Source organism: Nannobrachium achirus, assembly GCF_963921795.1.
Source record: "Nannobrachium achirus genome assembly, chromosome: 9".
Lineage (NCBI taxonomy): Eukaryota > Metazoa > Chordata > Actinopteri > Myctophiformes > Myctophidae > Nannobrachium > Nannobrachium achirus.
In genome coordinates, this window is record NC_137818.1 from 36,223,652 (window position 1) to 36,239,619 (window position 15,968).

General features: G+C 41.6%; 1 protein-coding gene across 1 annotated transcript; it reads right to left on the reverse strand.

The window, feature by feature from the left end:
• Window positions 1-2,678: 2,678 nt before the first annotated feature.
• tamalin (trafficking regulator and scaffold protein tamalin) lies at window positions 2,679-15,380 on the reverse strand (the record flags this gene model as incomplete). The annotated part of the gene is made up of 8 exons (XM_080733503.1): window positions 2,679-3,590; window positions 3,976-4,042; window positions 5,248-5,314; window positions 8,315-8,408; window positions 10,128-10,230; window positions 12,572-12,626; window positions 13,596-13,648; window positions 15,186-15,380. 8 exons carry the CDS (start codon window positions 15,378-15,380, stop codon window positions 3,097-3,099), a joined length of 1,128 nt encoding a protein of 375 aa, XP_080589629.1. The 3' UTR covers window positions 2,679-3,096.
• Between the last annotated feature and the right edge of the window lie 588 nt (window positions 15,381-15,968).

The window sequence follows — 15,968 nt, forward strand, 5'->3', positions numbered from 1 at the left end:
TCAAATTACATACAGTGAGTACACCCACATCTTTATCAAAACTGTAATATCAATGTGAATGATGCATTGTCTCACATAAAAACAATTGAGATAGATTCATAGGTTCATGAGCTTAGCTTTTTCAGAATAGCTGAGTAATAAACTGTGCTCTCATCTGCAGTCTATCAGTTGATGTGCATTGTGCATGCTTAACGGGTACACATTATAGTGTATTATTATTTTATGCTTTAACTATTGAAAAATAGCAGATCTACGAGCTCACAGGCAAGCTTGTAGATCTGCTATTTTTGAAAAATCATGAAAATTTGAATTTTGACCTGATTCTATAAGTGTCTTTTGAATCATTCTAAGGTTTTTGGAAAAAAACTATGTTTCTATGTCAGCAATCTGGCTATAGCCATCGTCAAAGAAAAGGTCCTTTACACATAACTGGAGCTCAGTTCTGTTCTCGAGAGACTACTATGTCAGTGGTTCTCAAACTTTTTCATGTGAGGGACCCCCAAACTGATGTTTATTTGGCCACGGACCCCCATCTCAAAATATCTAGTTCCAGGGACCCCCCAGAAGCAAAATTTGAGTTCCAAACGTTCGCTTTAAAGATACATATGTTCAAAGATTTGCACACATTTTCACAACTTTTTCAAAAATAGCAGATCTGCAAGCTCGCAGCGCGGCACTCGGTGCCGCGCTGTGAGCTTGTATATCTGCTATTTTTCAATAGCTAAAGCATTCAATAATTCTAGGCCTAAATGGGTTTTTAATCAATAGTCTCCTGACACTTCTGTTGTGCATCTTTATGGTAGACTTCCACCACATCCTGTTTGATTTCCCCTCTTATCGAGGGACACAATCACCAAGACTATGAAATAGAAATAGAAAGCTTTACTTGTTCTGCAAGGACACATGTTGTTAAATAGCAATCTGCCATCGATTTGTGTATTTACCATGCACAGTAAAGCTATTTAATTGGTTGTGAGCTTGTACAGCTGCTATTTTGGTGGTGTGCCGTACAACAAAATATAAATTAGGCTTTATAGCTTTATGTTGACTGCTCTCCTACCGTTTCCTCATGTTACACAAAGGCCAGTGAAGCAAACATCTGCCCATTTTGAACACAGATCCATTTATTTGACCAGAGGCACAAACAGTTTAGTCACAAAGCGTGACGGTTGGAGCCCTGATCAGGCTTGAGAAAGCAGTTTGGTCTGCACTTCCTCACCACAGTGGCACAACTGTGTCCACTTCCTCCCTCTCTCAGAGGTCTCATATGTCATAACTGACAGACTGTAAAAGGACATTTTCCAGCAGGAGCCACAAATCTCTCCGTCAAGACGTACACCAATTGCAACATGGCACATGTACTTCTTTCCACATATTTTTTCCATTCAGTTAACAGTAGGGTATTATTAATTATGACAATACACATATTTTCCACATGATTTGTATACCTTACTATTTGGGGAAATACATCAAAACAAGCCAAATAAACCCTGACTCTGGCTAGGCCCAAAACTCACTGGTATACAAACAAAACAAATTCACCACTTAGGCTTTGAATCAACAGTGGTGTTTTAACAGTAGGGTGATGTCCAAACAATTGTAATTTGGACCTCTAGCTAGCAACCCCCTATTCTGACCTCCCACTGTGTTAATTGCCAAGCGTCAACTGTGTGCTCCCATCGTTTAGTCATTCATTAAATGGCCCTTTCACGCCTTGTTTTTACGTCGCCACTATCATCTAATTATTGCCGTCACCATGTATTCAGACGTTGCTATAAGCGCAGGCAAACGTGCAGAATGATCTTCTACGTCAGCTTCCAAGGCAACCCCCCGTCCTTCTGACCCCCAATAGGGAAAGTAGGTCTGAAATATGCCTCACTGGAACACATGGCGTCATGCCATCCATCGCTCACCCTCATCAGCACTCTTGACGCAACTGTGAATGACTGGCAGTGGACAAAAGGGATGCCGACACGGAAAACAGAGCAGAGAGAGTGACCGTCATGACCTCACGGGTCAGCTGTGACCGTGGAATGAAAAGACACTAAAGCATCCAGCCCACCCAACCCACCCCCCTGCCATCGTCTTGGCCAACAGAACCCACCATGGGAATATGGGAGTGTTGAGCTTGAGGGAACAGCATTCTGCGTGCAAGAACTGAAAGGAGGCGGTTGTGTTTGGAATTTCGGGTCATGCCTTTCTCTGCACATTCCTCGGCATTCTTTCGACAATAAACTGTGTCAGACTCAATTTCATCAGCAAACCATTTTGGATGCTTCACTTTCTAAAAGACTCTGAAACACCCACAACCTGCCACCATATACCTCCAATGACAATAAGGTTTTGGAGGGGACCAAGTGTTATGATAGCATACCAGTGGCACTGGTTTTAGTTAAGGAATAAGATACATCCTCTGTGTGTTCTTGCATGTTTTAAAGAACATAAGCTAATCATATCAGAATGCCATATTTATTTTTTAGGGATGGTTACTTTGGCAAGACAAAACAGAGTTTATTTGAATCATCCCAAGTACAAAAGACCAGAAGTACCAGATTTAGTTGCTTACAAATGGTGTCTTGAACATTCACCATAGGTGTAATTTATTCAATTGTCAAAATAAAGCTTGGCTCATGCAGTAAAAAAGGAGAAAAAAAATTGCTCATTCTGTACATAAATCAGAAATGTTAAAATAAATAAATAACTTAAACAACAACACAAAGATGATATGCAATAAACATAGTTAAGCATGTTAAATCGCTGTAAGCAAAATAATGCAGCCAGAGTTCAAGTCTAGTCACATCTAGGCACTTCAACATGGCCAGGTGCAACTGTGGTGCTACACGGTAAAAAACTGAGTGTTGACTGAACTGAAGAACATCCCCGGTGGACCTGTGTGGTCCACTGATTGAACTCGGAGAGTACAATTTCACTGAATTCTGAATTCAACCGACACTCCGGATTTTGCTGTGCATTTTGGTCTCATTCCCATTTCTCTTTGGCACTGCGTATACTGTATTCTTTGGGTGTTAGTCGAACAGTCATTGGCAATCTTTAAGTCTTTTGGTCTTGATTCACTGTTTGTTTAAACACCGGCTATCAGAGCTTGCTCTCCTCCTCTTCCAGTGGTCGGTTCAAACCAGGGATGAATTTGAGGAGTTGCCTGCGGAAGCTCTTCTGTTTGGGTTTCCTCTGAAGCGAGCCGAAGCTCCCTGGCTTCTCCGCGGGGACCGACGACGAAGAAGACCCCCTCAGGTAGCTGCGTGTGCTGGCGCTGCGAGTCAAGTGGGTCTTGGCGGTCGTAAAGAGCTCGCTGGCCGGTCGTAGACGCTGCTTCCTCTGCGCCGGCTGCGGTTGCTCTTTGGGCTGCTCTGTGTCGACGCCCTCCAGTTCCACATTGCGGTCTCCCTGGTACAGGCAGGTCTGGTAGAGTGGGTCGTCCTCAGTGGCCGTGCTGAGGTAGCTGGCGCTGCTGCTGGTGCTGCCGGTGCAGCGGAGGGCTCTCAGAGCGGCAGGGCTGGGGGCGCCCAGGCTGCCGTACACTCCCGCAGACTCCAGGGACTCGTACACCGAAGCGTCACTCATTACTATGCCTGCAGGACGGAAAGGAGGCGGCGTTACAATATTATTGATCATGGCTGAATGCAATGCCGTGCATGCAAAGTGCAAATACTTTGGCTCACAAGCTTCTTAATACTTTTCCCTGGTTAGATATTTATTTAAAAAACTAAAAGAAAACAGACTTAAAAACTTTCAACCTGGCGTCCCTGTGCATTTTCTAAAATAGCCAAAGTACAAGCTTCTAAATCTGCTATTTTCATTACTTTTGCATGACACTGTTATTTGCAGAGCATTCATTTATGATTATATATATTAATGGAAGAATATTTATTACACCCTTCAAGAATGGTGGGATATTGCACAGATGATCTCAGATGAGTTCAAACAAGACCATAGATTTAAAACCACATGACCTACCGTGAACCAGTCTCTGCTCCTGCATCATCAAGGATCTGTATTCATCCCACTTTTCAGTCAGGGTTTGCTGGAAACAAAACCAAAGGCACATTGTGAAATGCTTGTAGAAGGAAATCCACAATAAAACCCGAACACACGGATGAAAATGGCATGATCTGCAAGTTAATCGCTTACTAGCAGAATGTTTATTAGTTAAGTTGGCGTGCCACAGGCCCATTTCCTCCTGGATAATGGGTATTACCGTTATATTTCTCTTCCAAAAACTGTATATTCTTATAAGTCTTGAAATCTGTATTACTGTGGCCACATCCAACAGTTCATTAAAAATACTGGCTTTGACTTTGTCACCACCCACTTGCATCCCTCTGATAGTCTCACTAAAGAACTTCTCGGTACCCCATCTGCCCCCTTTACCAAATAGAAATAGTTAACTGTCTTTTAACAGTTTTAAATTAGCAAAAAAACTGCTTCCCAATAACAATGTTGGTGTAACTGAGATTTTACATGTGGATTACATAGATTACAAAAGACTACTTTCACATGTCCTGGTTGTTGACAAGCATTCACACATCGGGTACAACTTTAAGTTTTGATTCAGTATTAAAATCAATGTGATGTGAGGTACATGGTCCTGTCAGTCTGTTCCTATTCGCTAGTTTGACAGAGAAGCTTGCATCTTACAATGTGAAAGCAAAAATACAGAGGCAAGATATCCTCACACATTCTGAAAAACACTGGGTGGTCCAAATAATAGTTTATGCAGACTCCTTCCCTTTATAAAATAAAAATAAAGTACCAACATCATGCGTCTTAAATTTTTTCAGGCACTATAAAATGCACTTTAGTACAAGCCAACTACGGTAAATTGCCAGGAGTATGTAGTTTCAGACATAAGGCCATTATGGATTACTCTGGAGACAGCTGCTATAATCTTGGGGTGGACTGGGGGGGGGGGGGGGGGGCACTTTACCAAGTGCTTTTTAACAGCCATGTGCAAGAATGTGCCGTTCTTGTCCTCCAAGCACACACGGCCATCAGTGTACACACTGGTGGAGAGATGCAGCACATGCAACAGGTGGTGCAGTTTGGGAAACAGGTGGAGAGGGGGGAATGTCGTCTATATGTGGCAAGCAACATGGTGGTATAGACCTCTGTATTCTGTCTGGCCTGTGAGGCTGCAGGACACACATCTAGGTCGACCCTGAGAGAGCTGGCTATAAAACAGTGTCGCACCCTAGCGTGGGTTGGTGCACGCCTGAGGAAGATGTTTACCTTTAAATACTGCAGTCGTGCTTCTAGCTCCTCTTTTCGGATAGAGTCGCTGTAGACCGTCTCCAGCCTAAATGGGGGAACAGCAGAAAGCAGTGTAATTAATAAGCATTACAGGAAGTGGTAATAAAACCGAACACAGGACATACAGCAATTAAGAGAGCTGAGGAAGCTAGACTAACCATATGAAGGGTTCTTTTCATAAGACTCCAGACGGCAATGGGTCTGGTCTCAACAGTTTACAAGAGGGGGGGGGGGGGGAGATAAAGGACATATACTATTTCCACTCTGACACTTAAGAATTATCTTTTAAAATCACATGACTGAACATTTACCCTGTTTTTATAGAGCTAGTTTTCACTTGAGTGGTTACTTAATATCAGTACTCGTAAAAGTGGTGGGAATAATTTAATGTCAGCTGTTAAAAGTATGCACATACTGGTACTGTGATGCGGTTAACCTCACTGTTAAAGCAGTAGCATTCAAAGCTTATGAACGGGCCTGACTAATTGCCCTTTTGATCTTTTACAAGCATAAGTGTTAGTTTGAGAATGAGTCAGTGTGAGGGGGAAAATGTGGTTGCAATTAAACACCCGATGTGCACGCTCTTTTTGCAAACTCTAGTTACTTGCACCAGCAGAGCGCGCAAGTACAGCGTTCGGCTGCTGTGTGTGTTTAAGCCCGTAGCCCAATCAGGGACCAGCATTTCTGGCAATGTCATCATTAACAGCCAATGAGGGACCAGTATTCCTGGTGATGCCAGTGGTGAGCGCACCTCATGCCACGCTCTGCTGGCGCACAAGTAGAACAAGGCGCAAGTTGGCACCTCGACAGAGTGCAGTTCTAGTTACTAGTACTATGAACAAGATTATACACTTATATACACTTAATAATAAAGCTTTTTATTGTGAAATACGGTAAATGATGGGCTTGTAACAACGCAAAATAATCTGATCTATCATGAACTGAGAAGCCTTTCAATTCAGCCACAAAGCAGTTGCAGTATTTTAGTTTTTAGCCCAAAGAATGTTTTTCATGAAAAACAAATGCTTGTAATGGATTCAGAATCATTAAAAACTCCTACTTTGACCCCTTACATGCTACTTAAAGAAGTTTTTTTTTGGGGGGGGGGGGGGGGGGGGGGCATTTCTTCCCTTTATAGCAGTGGTTCTCAAACTTGGGGTCGGCACCAAATTATTTTGTGGGGTCCCCAGATGATTAGCTTAATATAATTGATTTTTCTCAGTCAACGGTAAACAAACCAACATACGGTATAAGTGTATACAGGGTATCTGCACATTTATAAAGTCACAATTTAAGGACTTTCAAGACCATTTTAATACCAAACTGGCCAAACGTTCACATATTAAGTAAGCAAGAGGCGAACATTGTGAAAATAGACGATCTACATGCTCACAACACTTCGCAGTGCGAGGCGGTGTGAGCATGTAGACAAGAGTGCTTATACTCTGAAGTTTCCAAAAATATATTGTTTTCATAATCCCCCAAAAGTTTGAACGAAATTACACAAGCGACTGGACTATCATGTGAAGAGGAAAACTTGGCTTTGTATTGTACATACAGACAACCCCAGTTATGTTTCACTTTTGTTTTTAATGGCTTGGCTTTTTAAAAAGAATGAAAGGCTTTGTTATGAAACCGTAACTGATGGAGACAACTAGGAAACCTCAATACAGTGGAAAACGTGTCCAGAAGACAGACGAGACATGCAAGACAAGATGGTGGTCTGATTTAAAACCCAGGTCCTCACACTCACAAGGATCCATACCAGGCACTACTGGTCACATGACTTTTTAACTCTATTTGGGCACCTTGTAGGCTTCTCTATGCAATAAGACGGTTCGCTTAATTCGCTGTGTCAGTTTCACTACATAGGATACGGTTGCTGAAATATGGATTTTTATAAATATGTCATGATAATCGTGGTCCATGAATAATTGCGAACAGTACAAGTTTACAAGTTTATAAAACAAGACAGGGTCTAATAATGGCATTGCTCACATGTGGATCTTGGACTTCATGTGGCCAACCTGTGATGTCAGTCATCTAGATTATAAATGATATATTAAGTTATACATATTTAAAAATATTATGTGAGAAAGCAAAACGCATGGAGGTACTTCTTTCACCCACTGGCAGTGTGCCTAAAAACGGACCACTGATCAGTCCGATTGTTTCCAAGATTAGCTCTGGAAAAACTGACTTTGCTGTAGTCAAGATTAATATTAGCCAGATCACACTAGGCAATTGCATTTTACTATAACCAGGGTTTGTCTGTATATAAGTCTGTCCCCTTCAGAAAGGCTTCTGAAAATATTAATCAGGTTGATCTAATGGCAGACAATAGAACTGTATGGGCTTGCCTGACTGGGCCTTGCCCGATGCCTTGTAGGAACATCGAGACAAGGCTCACACAGACCGAAATTCAACATGAAATGTATTATTTATAAATATTGTTTCTATATACACTATGAAAGCCAAAGCCATCAAGAATGAACTGAAAACACACATCAAAAGTGTGATAGTGTCTTTTTGAGCGGTGGTCACAACGCTCCTATACGTGGCCGTGTGTGTGGGTCTGTCTGTCTGTCTGTTTGTCTGTTTGTCTGTCTGTCTGTCTCCGGGTATGTAGCCTGCAGTAACCTTTTCTGACCACACATGTTAAGGGAGGGGCGCTGTTGTTCAGGATAGGCCAGGCATAGGCCAGGCACACTCACACACAAACACACACAGGGGGCACACACACACACACACACACACACACACACAGGGGGCAGGCACACACACACACACACACACACACACACACACACACACACACACACACACACACACACACACACACACACACACACACACACACACACACACACACACACACACACACACACACACACACACACACACACACACACACACACACACACACACACACACACAACCGCTCAGTTCACACAAGTGTGATTTTAATTATTCTGTTACAATCTTACCATATGTTATTTTTCCAACCATCCACAAGCGCTTTGTTCAAAGTGTGCATGTTTCTTACCTTATTGTATTACCGCAGGCCCTGATGAGCTGAACAATGTCTTTGTGCCGAAATCCCTCCACTGTGGCCTCGTTGACACTTGCGATGGTGTCCCCTGTGCACGCAAACACCATGTGTTAAATAGACAGCAGATGTACAGCCTTCATGTCAGTGGTAGCCAACTAGAGCCGTTTCCATCCCATATCAGTTAACCACATGAGCCCTAGTGTCCCTGTTCTGGGCATTTCATAGGCAAGAATTTGGCGAAAATAGCATATCAAGAGGCGTTGTGAGAGTGTAGAGAGAAAACAGAGGGGGGCCAGTTTAAAACCCTGGGGGATCCCAGTCAACAAAGTATACATGGGTTCAAGTGGTTAATGGTGTGCCAAACAATCAGAGCATTTCTTCCTTCAGCACACATGTTGCACACATGTTGTGTAAAACACAATCATATCCTTCAGAATAAGGCAAGATCAAGCAGCAACGGTGATGGTTTACATTCGCCATCTACTTCTGGAGTTGACGATACCACGGACCCCTCGGTTCTATTTCTGTCCATGTCTGACTCACATCTGTTATTTCTATTATAATCAAACTGAGAGGAGCCTCTACTGAGAGCCATACCAAATTGGTTTTGGATGGGGTAAGAACTATCATGTTTGAGGAGGGCTGGTAAACCGAGAGACTAAAGCACAGCAAATGCATTTTCTCCCTTTCAAAAACCACTGACTATTCTCCCGCGTGAGATGAAGTCATCTGGCTCAGGCCAGCATGACAAAGGGAACAATTAAATTAGGCATGAGAGGAATGTAGGAAGTGAAACTCAATGTGACATAAGCGATCCATCTTCAAGCCCACCTTCCCTTCATGACTCATGAACTACACGTCTAAAGGTTTGTTAAGGCCTGACACACACCCTCCTTAATAATTATTTGTTCAAGTGCCTTTGAATAGCGTAGTGAGCCACCAAACAGCAACGTGGCTCAGTGGTTAACATGTTATGAATTCGGACCTGGCTGGGGACTTTGTGTGTAGTGTTTGTTTGCATGTTCTCCCCATATTCACGCGAGTTTACCCACGACACCACATGTTAGGCTCCTATGATCGCCCTAGAGCTGAGGCTAGTCCCCCAGGCACAGGGTTTGATGCAGGGGACGAACACTTTCAACAAAGACTGCAACATTTAATCAAACTTAATTGATTTAAAATATCAATTTGAATTAACTCAATCGTAATTTGTATTCAAATGAATAGTTTTTTGTTAGTGAAAGTGTGAAACGATATACAGTAAGCTTTTCATAACATTGAACATGTCTTCCATGATCACGTCCATGCTCAAGTTCCCTCAGCCCTATGTTCCCAGCCCTATGTTCCCTCAATATACCTAATCCTAACCCTAACCCAAACCCTAACCCTAACCTCAGTGAGGTTAGCACCAACCAAAATCCTGCAGTGGTCTGTATACAGTTTTTTATGTTTCTACACTATGTTTATCAAATAAAGAATATTTTGGTATAAAATGCTGACATTGATTCGATGCCGTCTTTGAAAACATAGAGTTAAATTCCTCAGCATACATTCTCAGAGTTACATTAACAGATAATTTTAGATATGGCACTCATGATGCATCCTGTGTACAGTAAGAGTATAGTGACTGGAAAATAAGTACACACACCGTCATGTGTGTACTTCCCTAAATAGCAGACGAGAAAAACATACTTCCCCTGATGACTATTTTAAGGACTTTCAAAAGGCCATTTCATGTAGTTACCTAGGAGGTAAATTCAAATAAACAACTCTTATATAATCCATTATATAATCCACCATCACTTACCAACTTTTAGTCCTGCTAGATGTGCAGGGCTTTCATCGTGCACCTTGCACACAAATGTGCACATCTCTACTGAGTTCTCGTCCTGGTGATGCAATCCATATGTCTGGAAGAGAGAAAACATATACAAACATATTGAAAAGAGTCTGAAAAGCCATAAGCAGTATTTATTTTTATATGGGAGAGTGTTTTCTGCTGGTGTTTCAGTCCGAGTGTATCAAAGGGTGCGTTCGGAAAGGCGCACCGGGTGTGTGCTCAGTGTAATGAGTTCCTAAAACCCAACCCTAATCCTAACCCTAACCGCAGTAAAACTTGCCTAAACTCAACCCTAACCCTAACCTCAGTAAAACTATGCCTAAACCTAACCCTCACCCCTAACCCTAACCACACCCGGTGCGCATTTCCGAACGCACCCTTTGATACACTCGGACTGAAACACCAGCAGAAAACACTCTCCCATTTTTATATAGCAGAATATTCACATGATATTCTTCTAATAATAAGAAACTATCAATTCGAAAAAAGGGTTACACAGTTTACAAAAGCAAGATGGCAATAAGAAAATAAAAAGTAAGTAAAGTAAAAATCTAAAGATATAAAATATATCTTATATACCCCAGAATGCTACCCTGATAAAACATTAATGTGTACTGTTGGAAATAGTGGGATGATACACACACTACACAGTACAGTGAGTTAGCTCACACTGAGATGAAGAAGGAAGGATGATAACATCAGTTCACATTATCATATGCAGGCTGCTAGTGCAAACATGCAAAGCAAGAGAAGCGTTTCTCTTGTATCATAAACCAACAGCCTCTCACAGTGCTCACCATATTAAAAAGCATTTGAAGTAGTATAAATGTAATTAACTTTTTTACATTTTAAGGGATATGCCTAAGAAAATTGCTTTTGACATTTTCAATTTGGTACCTCCACGTATCATTTTTGTTTCTGTATATTTGACAGTTACTGTTTCCTTGGTCACCATGTGCGTTGTTAGACAAATGTTCTTCCTTTTATCATTAACCACAGTCTATCTATGAGGAAGGCCCGGTTCCTGCAGACCACACTTCCCTTTGTCGTGAGTATCATGTCAGCCAGTCAACATCCCACTGCTGTCAAAGCACCCAATGGACGTCACAACAACTCATATGATTATCAACATTGTCAAAAACAAAAACTGCATATACAACTTTCAAAGCGAGAAAACAAAGACACTGTCTCTTGAGATAATAGTTATTAATTTTAGAATTCTGTGTGTGCTTTTGCGATTATATGAATCTGCTAGGTAAATGTAAAAGTATATCATTCTTAAAATGTCCCAAAAAGTAAAGATTTACATAATGGACTGAACTTTAACTCAATTATGCAATTATGTATGCAACATTTAAGCAGGAAAACTCAAAGTCATCCGTCTTCCTGCCCTGATGACCTCACTTCCCTAAGCCTTGCAGGAAGGGAGGAACCTCAATCTACGCCTTAAATAGAACAATATATACGATATGAAAACTGAAACGCACTTACAAAAACCATAAGTATGACCATTTGTGATTACATGAACTTGCATCAGGTTTCAAAAGGCTTCAGATCAAGTATGGTTTAAAGAATGAAATCAATTAAAGCCTATAACATAATCATTGTGGGGAGGTGCCTGATAGATAAGGAGTAGAGTAGAGAGGGAAATGGGCCAGTCAACAGGAGTTGTGGGTTTTCTCTTTAGGCCGACCACCAAACTTTTTGTCGGAAAGGTCCGGTTCAACTACAAAATGACGCCACTCGCAACTTCTGAAAAGCATTACCCCGAATTAGAGTTCAGAAAGCTGCACAATGGAAAGTTTTGAAAAGATTTATTGTAAATAACTAATTTTGTTCAACAAAATCATATCGAAAAATAAAGATGACTATTATTATTATTTGTAACCACACAAGCCTTTTTAAAAAGCACATAAAATTCACCATTAAATTATTAATGAGCACAATGTGTGTGTTCAAGAAAATAGGCTTATGTTAACCGCAGGCCTTATTTTCTGGATAAATCTAACATTGACATTTGGTGAGGGAACCCATTGGGAACTCCCTCTCGGGTTTTAAGAACTACAATCTCAAACACTATTTAAGTAAAAAGTGTGAAACCATTTGACTGCCGAGTCTGTTCTGGGGGCATGTGTGTAAAAGCAGGTATTACAAGGGAAAGCGTGTGAGAAAACCACACTGCTTCAAAAATAGATACTGGGAGTTAACTGCCCTGCCTTCACAGTCATGGGACAACATCCGTGAGTATTTAAACATATACAGTATGTGACCTTTCACCCTTCTGAGTACTACTGACACATGCAGACGCTCAGATTAAAAAGACTTAAAACGATAAGATCCATATGCTTTGGTCACTTGGATTTATCTCTGCAAATATTATGAACATGATGGACCAGAGAAGTGTGTCTTACCTGGATCTCAAAACCAAAAGTCTCATCATCTTTCTTCTCCAGAACCACTATCTTTCTGAAAAAGAAAAAACAAAACAAAAAAGCAAATAGAGATTATTGTTTTGACAGGTCTATTCTGACTGTAGTGTTACCTGGGAGTGCTTCGCTATTACTACGTGTCATCTTTTCGACACCCAACCCAAACCCTTACCCTAACATCCATGGGGTGAGTCAGAGTCACTAACCCTCCCGACGCTCCTTTGTCGAAATGACGGTCGTTCGAAAGAGCGAGATTTCCCTGTGTTACCTTCCTGTTTGATAGTCTCCCAGAGTAATCATTCACCATGTCATTAAACTTGCATACAGCATTTTCCATAATCTTTCTGGTGAGAAAACCTTTCAGGATTATCAGATCTGGGATTTATTCTGCGTATGAAGGATATTACAGAATCATGTCGGTGCAAAATGTTGCATTTGGAATATTGCAGTGCAAATAAAACAATGTTAATCGTTTTCCACGGCGCAAAGCCAGGATGAGGAGATCATCCGGACATTAACAGCATTCACTAAAATCCCCTCTTCCATTCAAGGCCTAATCTAAATTGTTCAACAATATATGTCTGTTGTCTCAAACTGAACAAGTGATCGGTTATGTCCAGCAGGCTCTGCGTCATAACTAACAAGCAAATAATATACAGGGTTCTGTTTGACAGAGGGACGTCACAAAGCCATCTGAGGAAGTACATGAAAATTCATGAAAACCCCTTGGAATATCATACATAACAACGACCATTAATATAGAAGCCTACTGTTTAACCGAGTGCCTCCAAGTAACTTTGATTATTGCTCAGTCAAGGGATGCTGAGAGAGACCTTTAAATGTGTGACCTGTTGCTTTGTTAAATTTAATTATTTATGTGGTAACGTTTATTTGAATTGAGACCAGGTTTGAATCTTCTCTACGTCATTCACCAGGAAAATGGTGGAAAGATGAACATAATGGTATGAGATCAGTAATCAGTATGAGATGTTGAGATTCATTATACCTTTGTGGTTCTGGAGTTTGTGTCAGGGGTTTCCACTTCTGCAATCCCCCTCCCTGTGATGAAACAAATATGAAACAAAATAAGAATTACACCTGTGGATCAATATCATCGTACTCCCCCACGGCGGGTTTCCCCATAAAATTCCCCAGACACACAGTACAGGTAATACTTTAATCCATGTGCAGTGCTACACGTGTATGAAATAGCGTTTGTATTTTCAAGCTACCATGTGGCACATTAAACTGGAAATGCATGTCAGGCAGCTCTTTGTTTACCCAACTCACAGACACAACGTAAGGAAAAGAGGTTAATACCTCTATATTTAGCCATGCCTTTACACCAAGTCTGCTGGATTGGGACAGCTAATCTCTTGACACAACAGAATATGAATGGATCTTTTCTGATACCAGTAATTATCTGAAACATTTCCATGTGAGTACACCTTATAACCCAAGTTACCCAACCCATAAACAAATTGACTTTGTGCTTAGTGCATGGCTTCATGTCTACAATTACTGCATTGAGAGAAAGAGCAAAGCCATGTGAAATAGGGTGGGACCCATATCCTACCTTAACATTTAAATAATTTGGTCAGGCTACTCTAAATCACAATCAATTCACCTCTGTTCAACGTCAATGATCTTGAATGCAGCTCCTATGAAAGGTTGCTTTGTGCTACGGTCTCGCAGGGCAGTAAATGTTGCTTTCTCTATTTTCCAACACTTACAGAATTGTCCTAGGTCCTTCTCAATGAGGGCTTTTATTCTCAAACACCCCAAGAGACCAATGGGGGTGGTTGAAGCAGAATTTCAGTTTGCAACACACAATGCACTGTTGAAGCCCTTCGCCCCAACTGACTGAGAGATGGGATGAGAGATTGTGGACTGTACCTGCCTCTACAACAGCAAACTAACAGGCCAGGCAATGTTATTGAGCAGCACAGGAGGTGACATAGGTGCACAATAATCTTTTGTATCTTTTCACATTCAACTTCCACACAAAAACACAAAGATCTTAACCAACTGCATTAGAACCTTTGGGCTACATTTTCAGATGGCCTGGCCTGGGCAACAGCTTACCGACCTAATTGTGATGTCACAGTAAAATCTGAAATGTGTTGCAACGAGTTAAACCAAGGAGGAGATGGGGTCATGGCGGGTTTACTTTGACATGCACTATTCACAGTCCCACACACAACTGGTGGTAGGCACTGTAGTTCCCTGTATGAACTTGGTGGGTAGAATGGAATTCAGAAATTATTTACTTAAGTATAAAACTAACTAATCGAGTGACTGTGAGGCTGAAGCACAAGTAATATTAGAGTGTGACACTGATCATCATCCTCTCAGTGTGAGACAGATGCTATGTAAACGTGTGTAGTCTATGAATGGACACATTCACTCCACTTAATGTACTAACTGTACAATGTGACAATAGACACAGGTCAAATTGAACAAATTAAAGTATTCTTGTTGTCTCTCTCTCTCTCTCTCTCTCACACACACACACACACACACACACACACACACACACACACACACACACACTTACTTTGCTGATTGCATTCTTCTAGAGAAGACCACCACATACCTTTTTGAAGTTCCTGGGTAAAGTGCCACCAGAGTAAGCCAGGGTCTTATAGTTGTAAACCTCCGAGGAATTGGAAGGTTCCGAAGTCCTACAACTGTCTGATTTCGATGAGGGGAAATAAATGTCGCTGTCGTGAGATGATGCTCTGCTCTCTGGAGCGCTGGAGTTGACTTTTCTGAGTCTCCTGAACGTCATGATGATATCCCGTGCTGCTTGGCAGTCACTGTTAAAGTTACTTGAAAAGGAATCCAAAGTATTTTGACGCCGCGACAGAATGTTGTTCGTGGGTCGCGAATCGCGATCTTGTGTCACGGTGTCTTGCCAACTTGTATCCAGTGTGAGTTAATGAGCAGCAAGCAGCCAGGCAGGCAGGCAGGCAGCGTGGTGCAACACTTCAGACTGACTGTAGTAGGAGCCTGGGGGCGGGGCCTGCGTGCACTGTGTTGACGTGCATCCTTTTGTTTCTGTATTGTTGTGTGCGTGTGTGTGTGTGTGCGTGCGTGTGTGTATGTGTGTGTGTGTGTGTGTGTGTGTGTGTGTGTGTGTGTGTGTGTGTGTGTGTGTGTGTGCGTGCGTGTGTGTGCGCGTGTGCGTGTGTGTGTGTGTGTGTGTGTGTGTGTGTGTGTGTCCAGTGTTGCCAGATTTCTTTAGAGAGAGAAATAAGCACATGAGCACTTAAAGCAGTTGTTCACCTAAAAAAAAAAAAAAAATAGAGATTTTTCATCATTATTATTGATTATTATTGATTCAAGAATGCGAGAAAAATGTAACAATATCCATGAA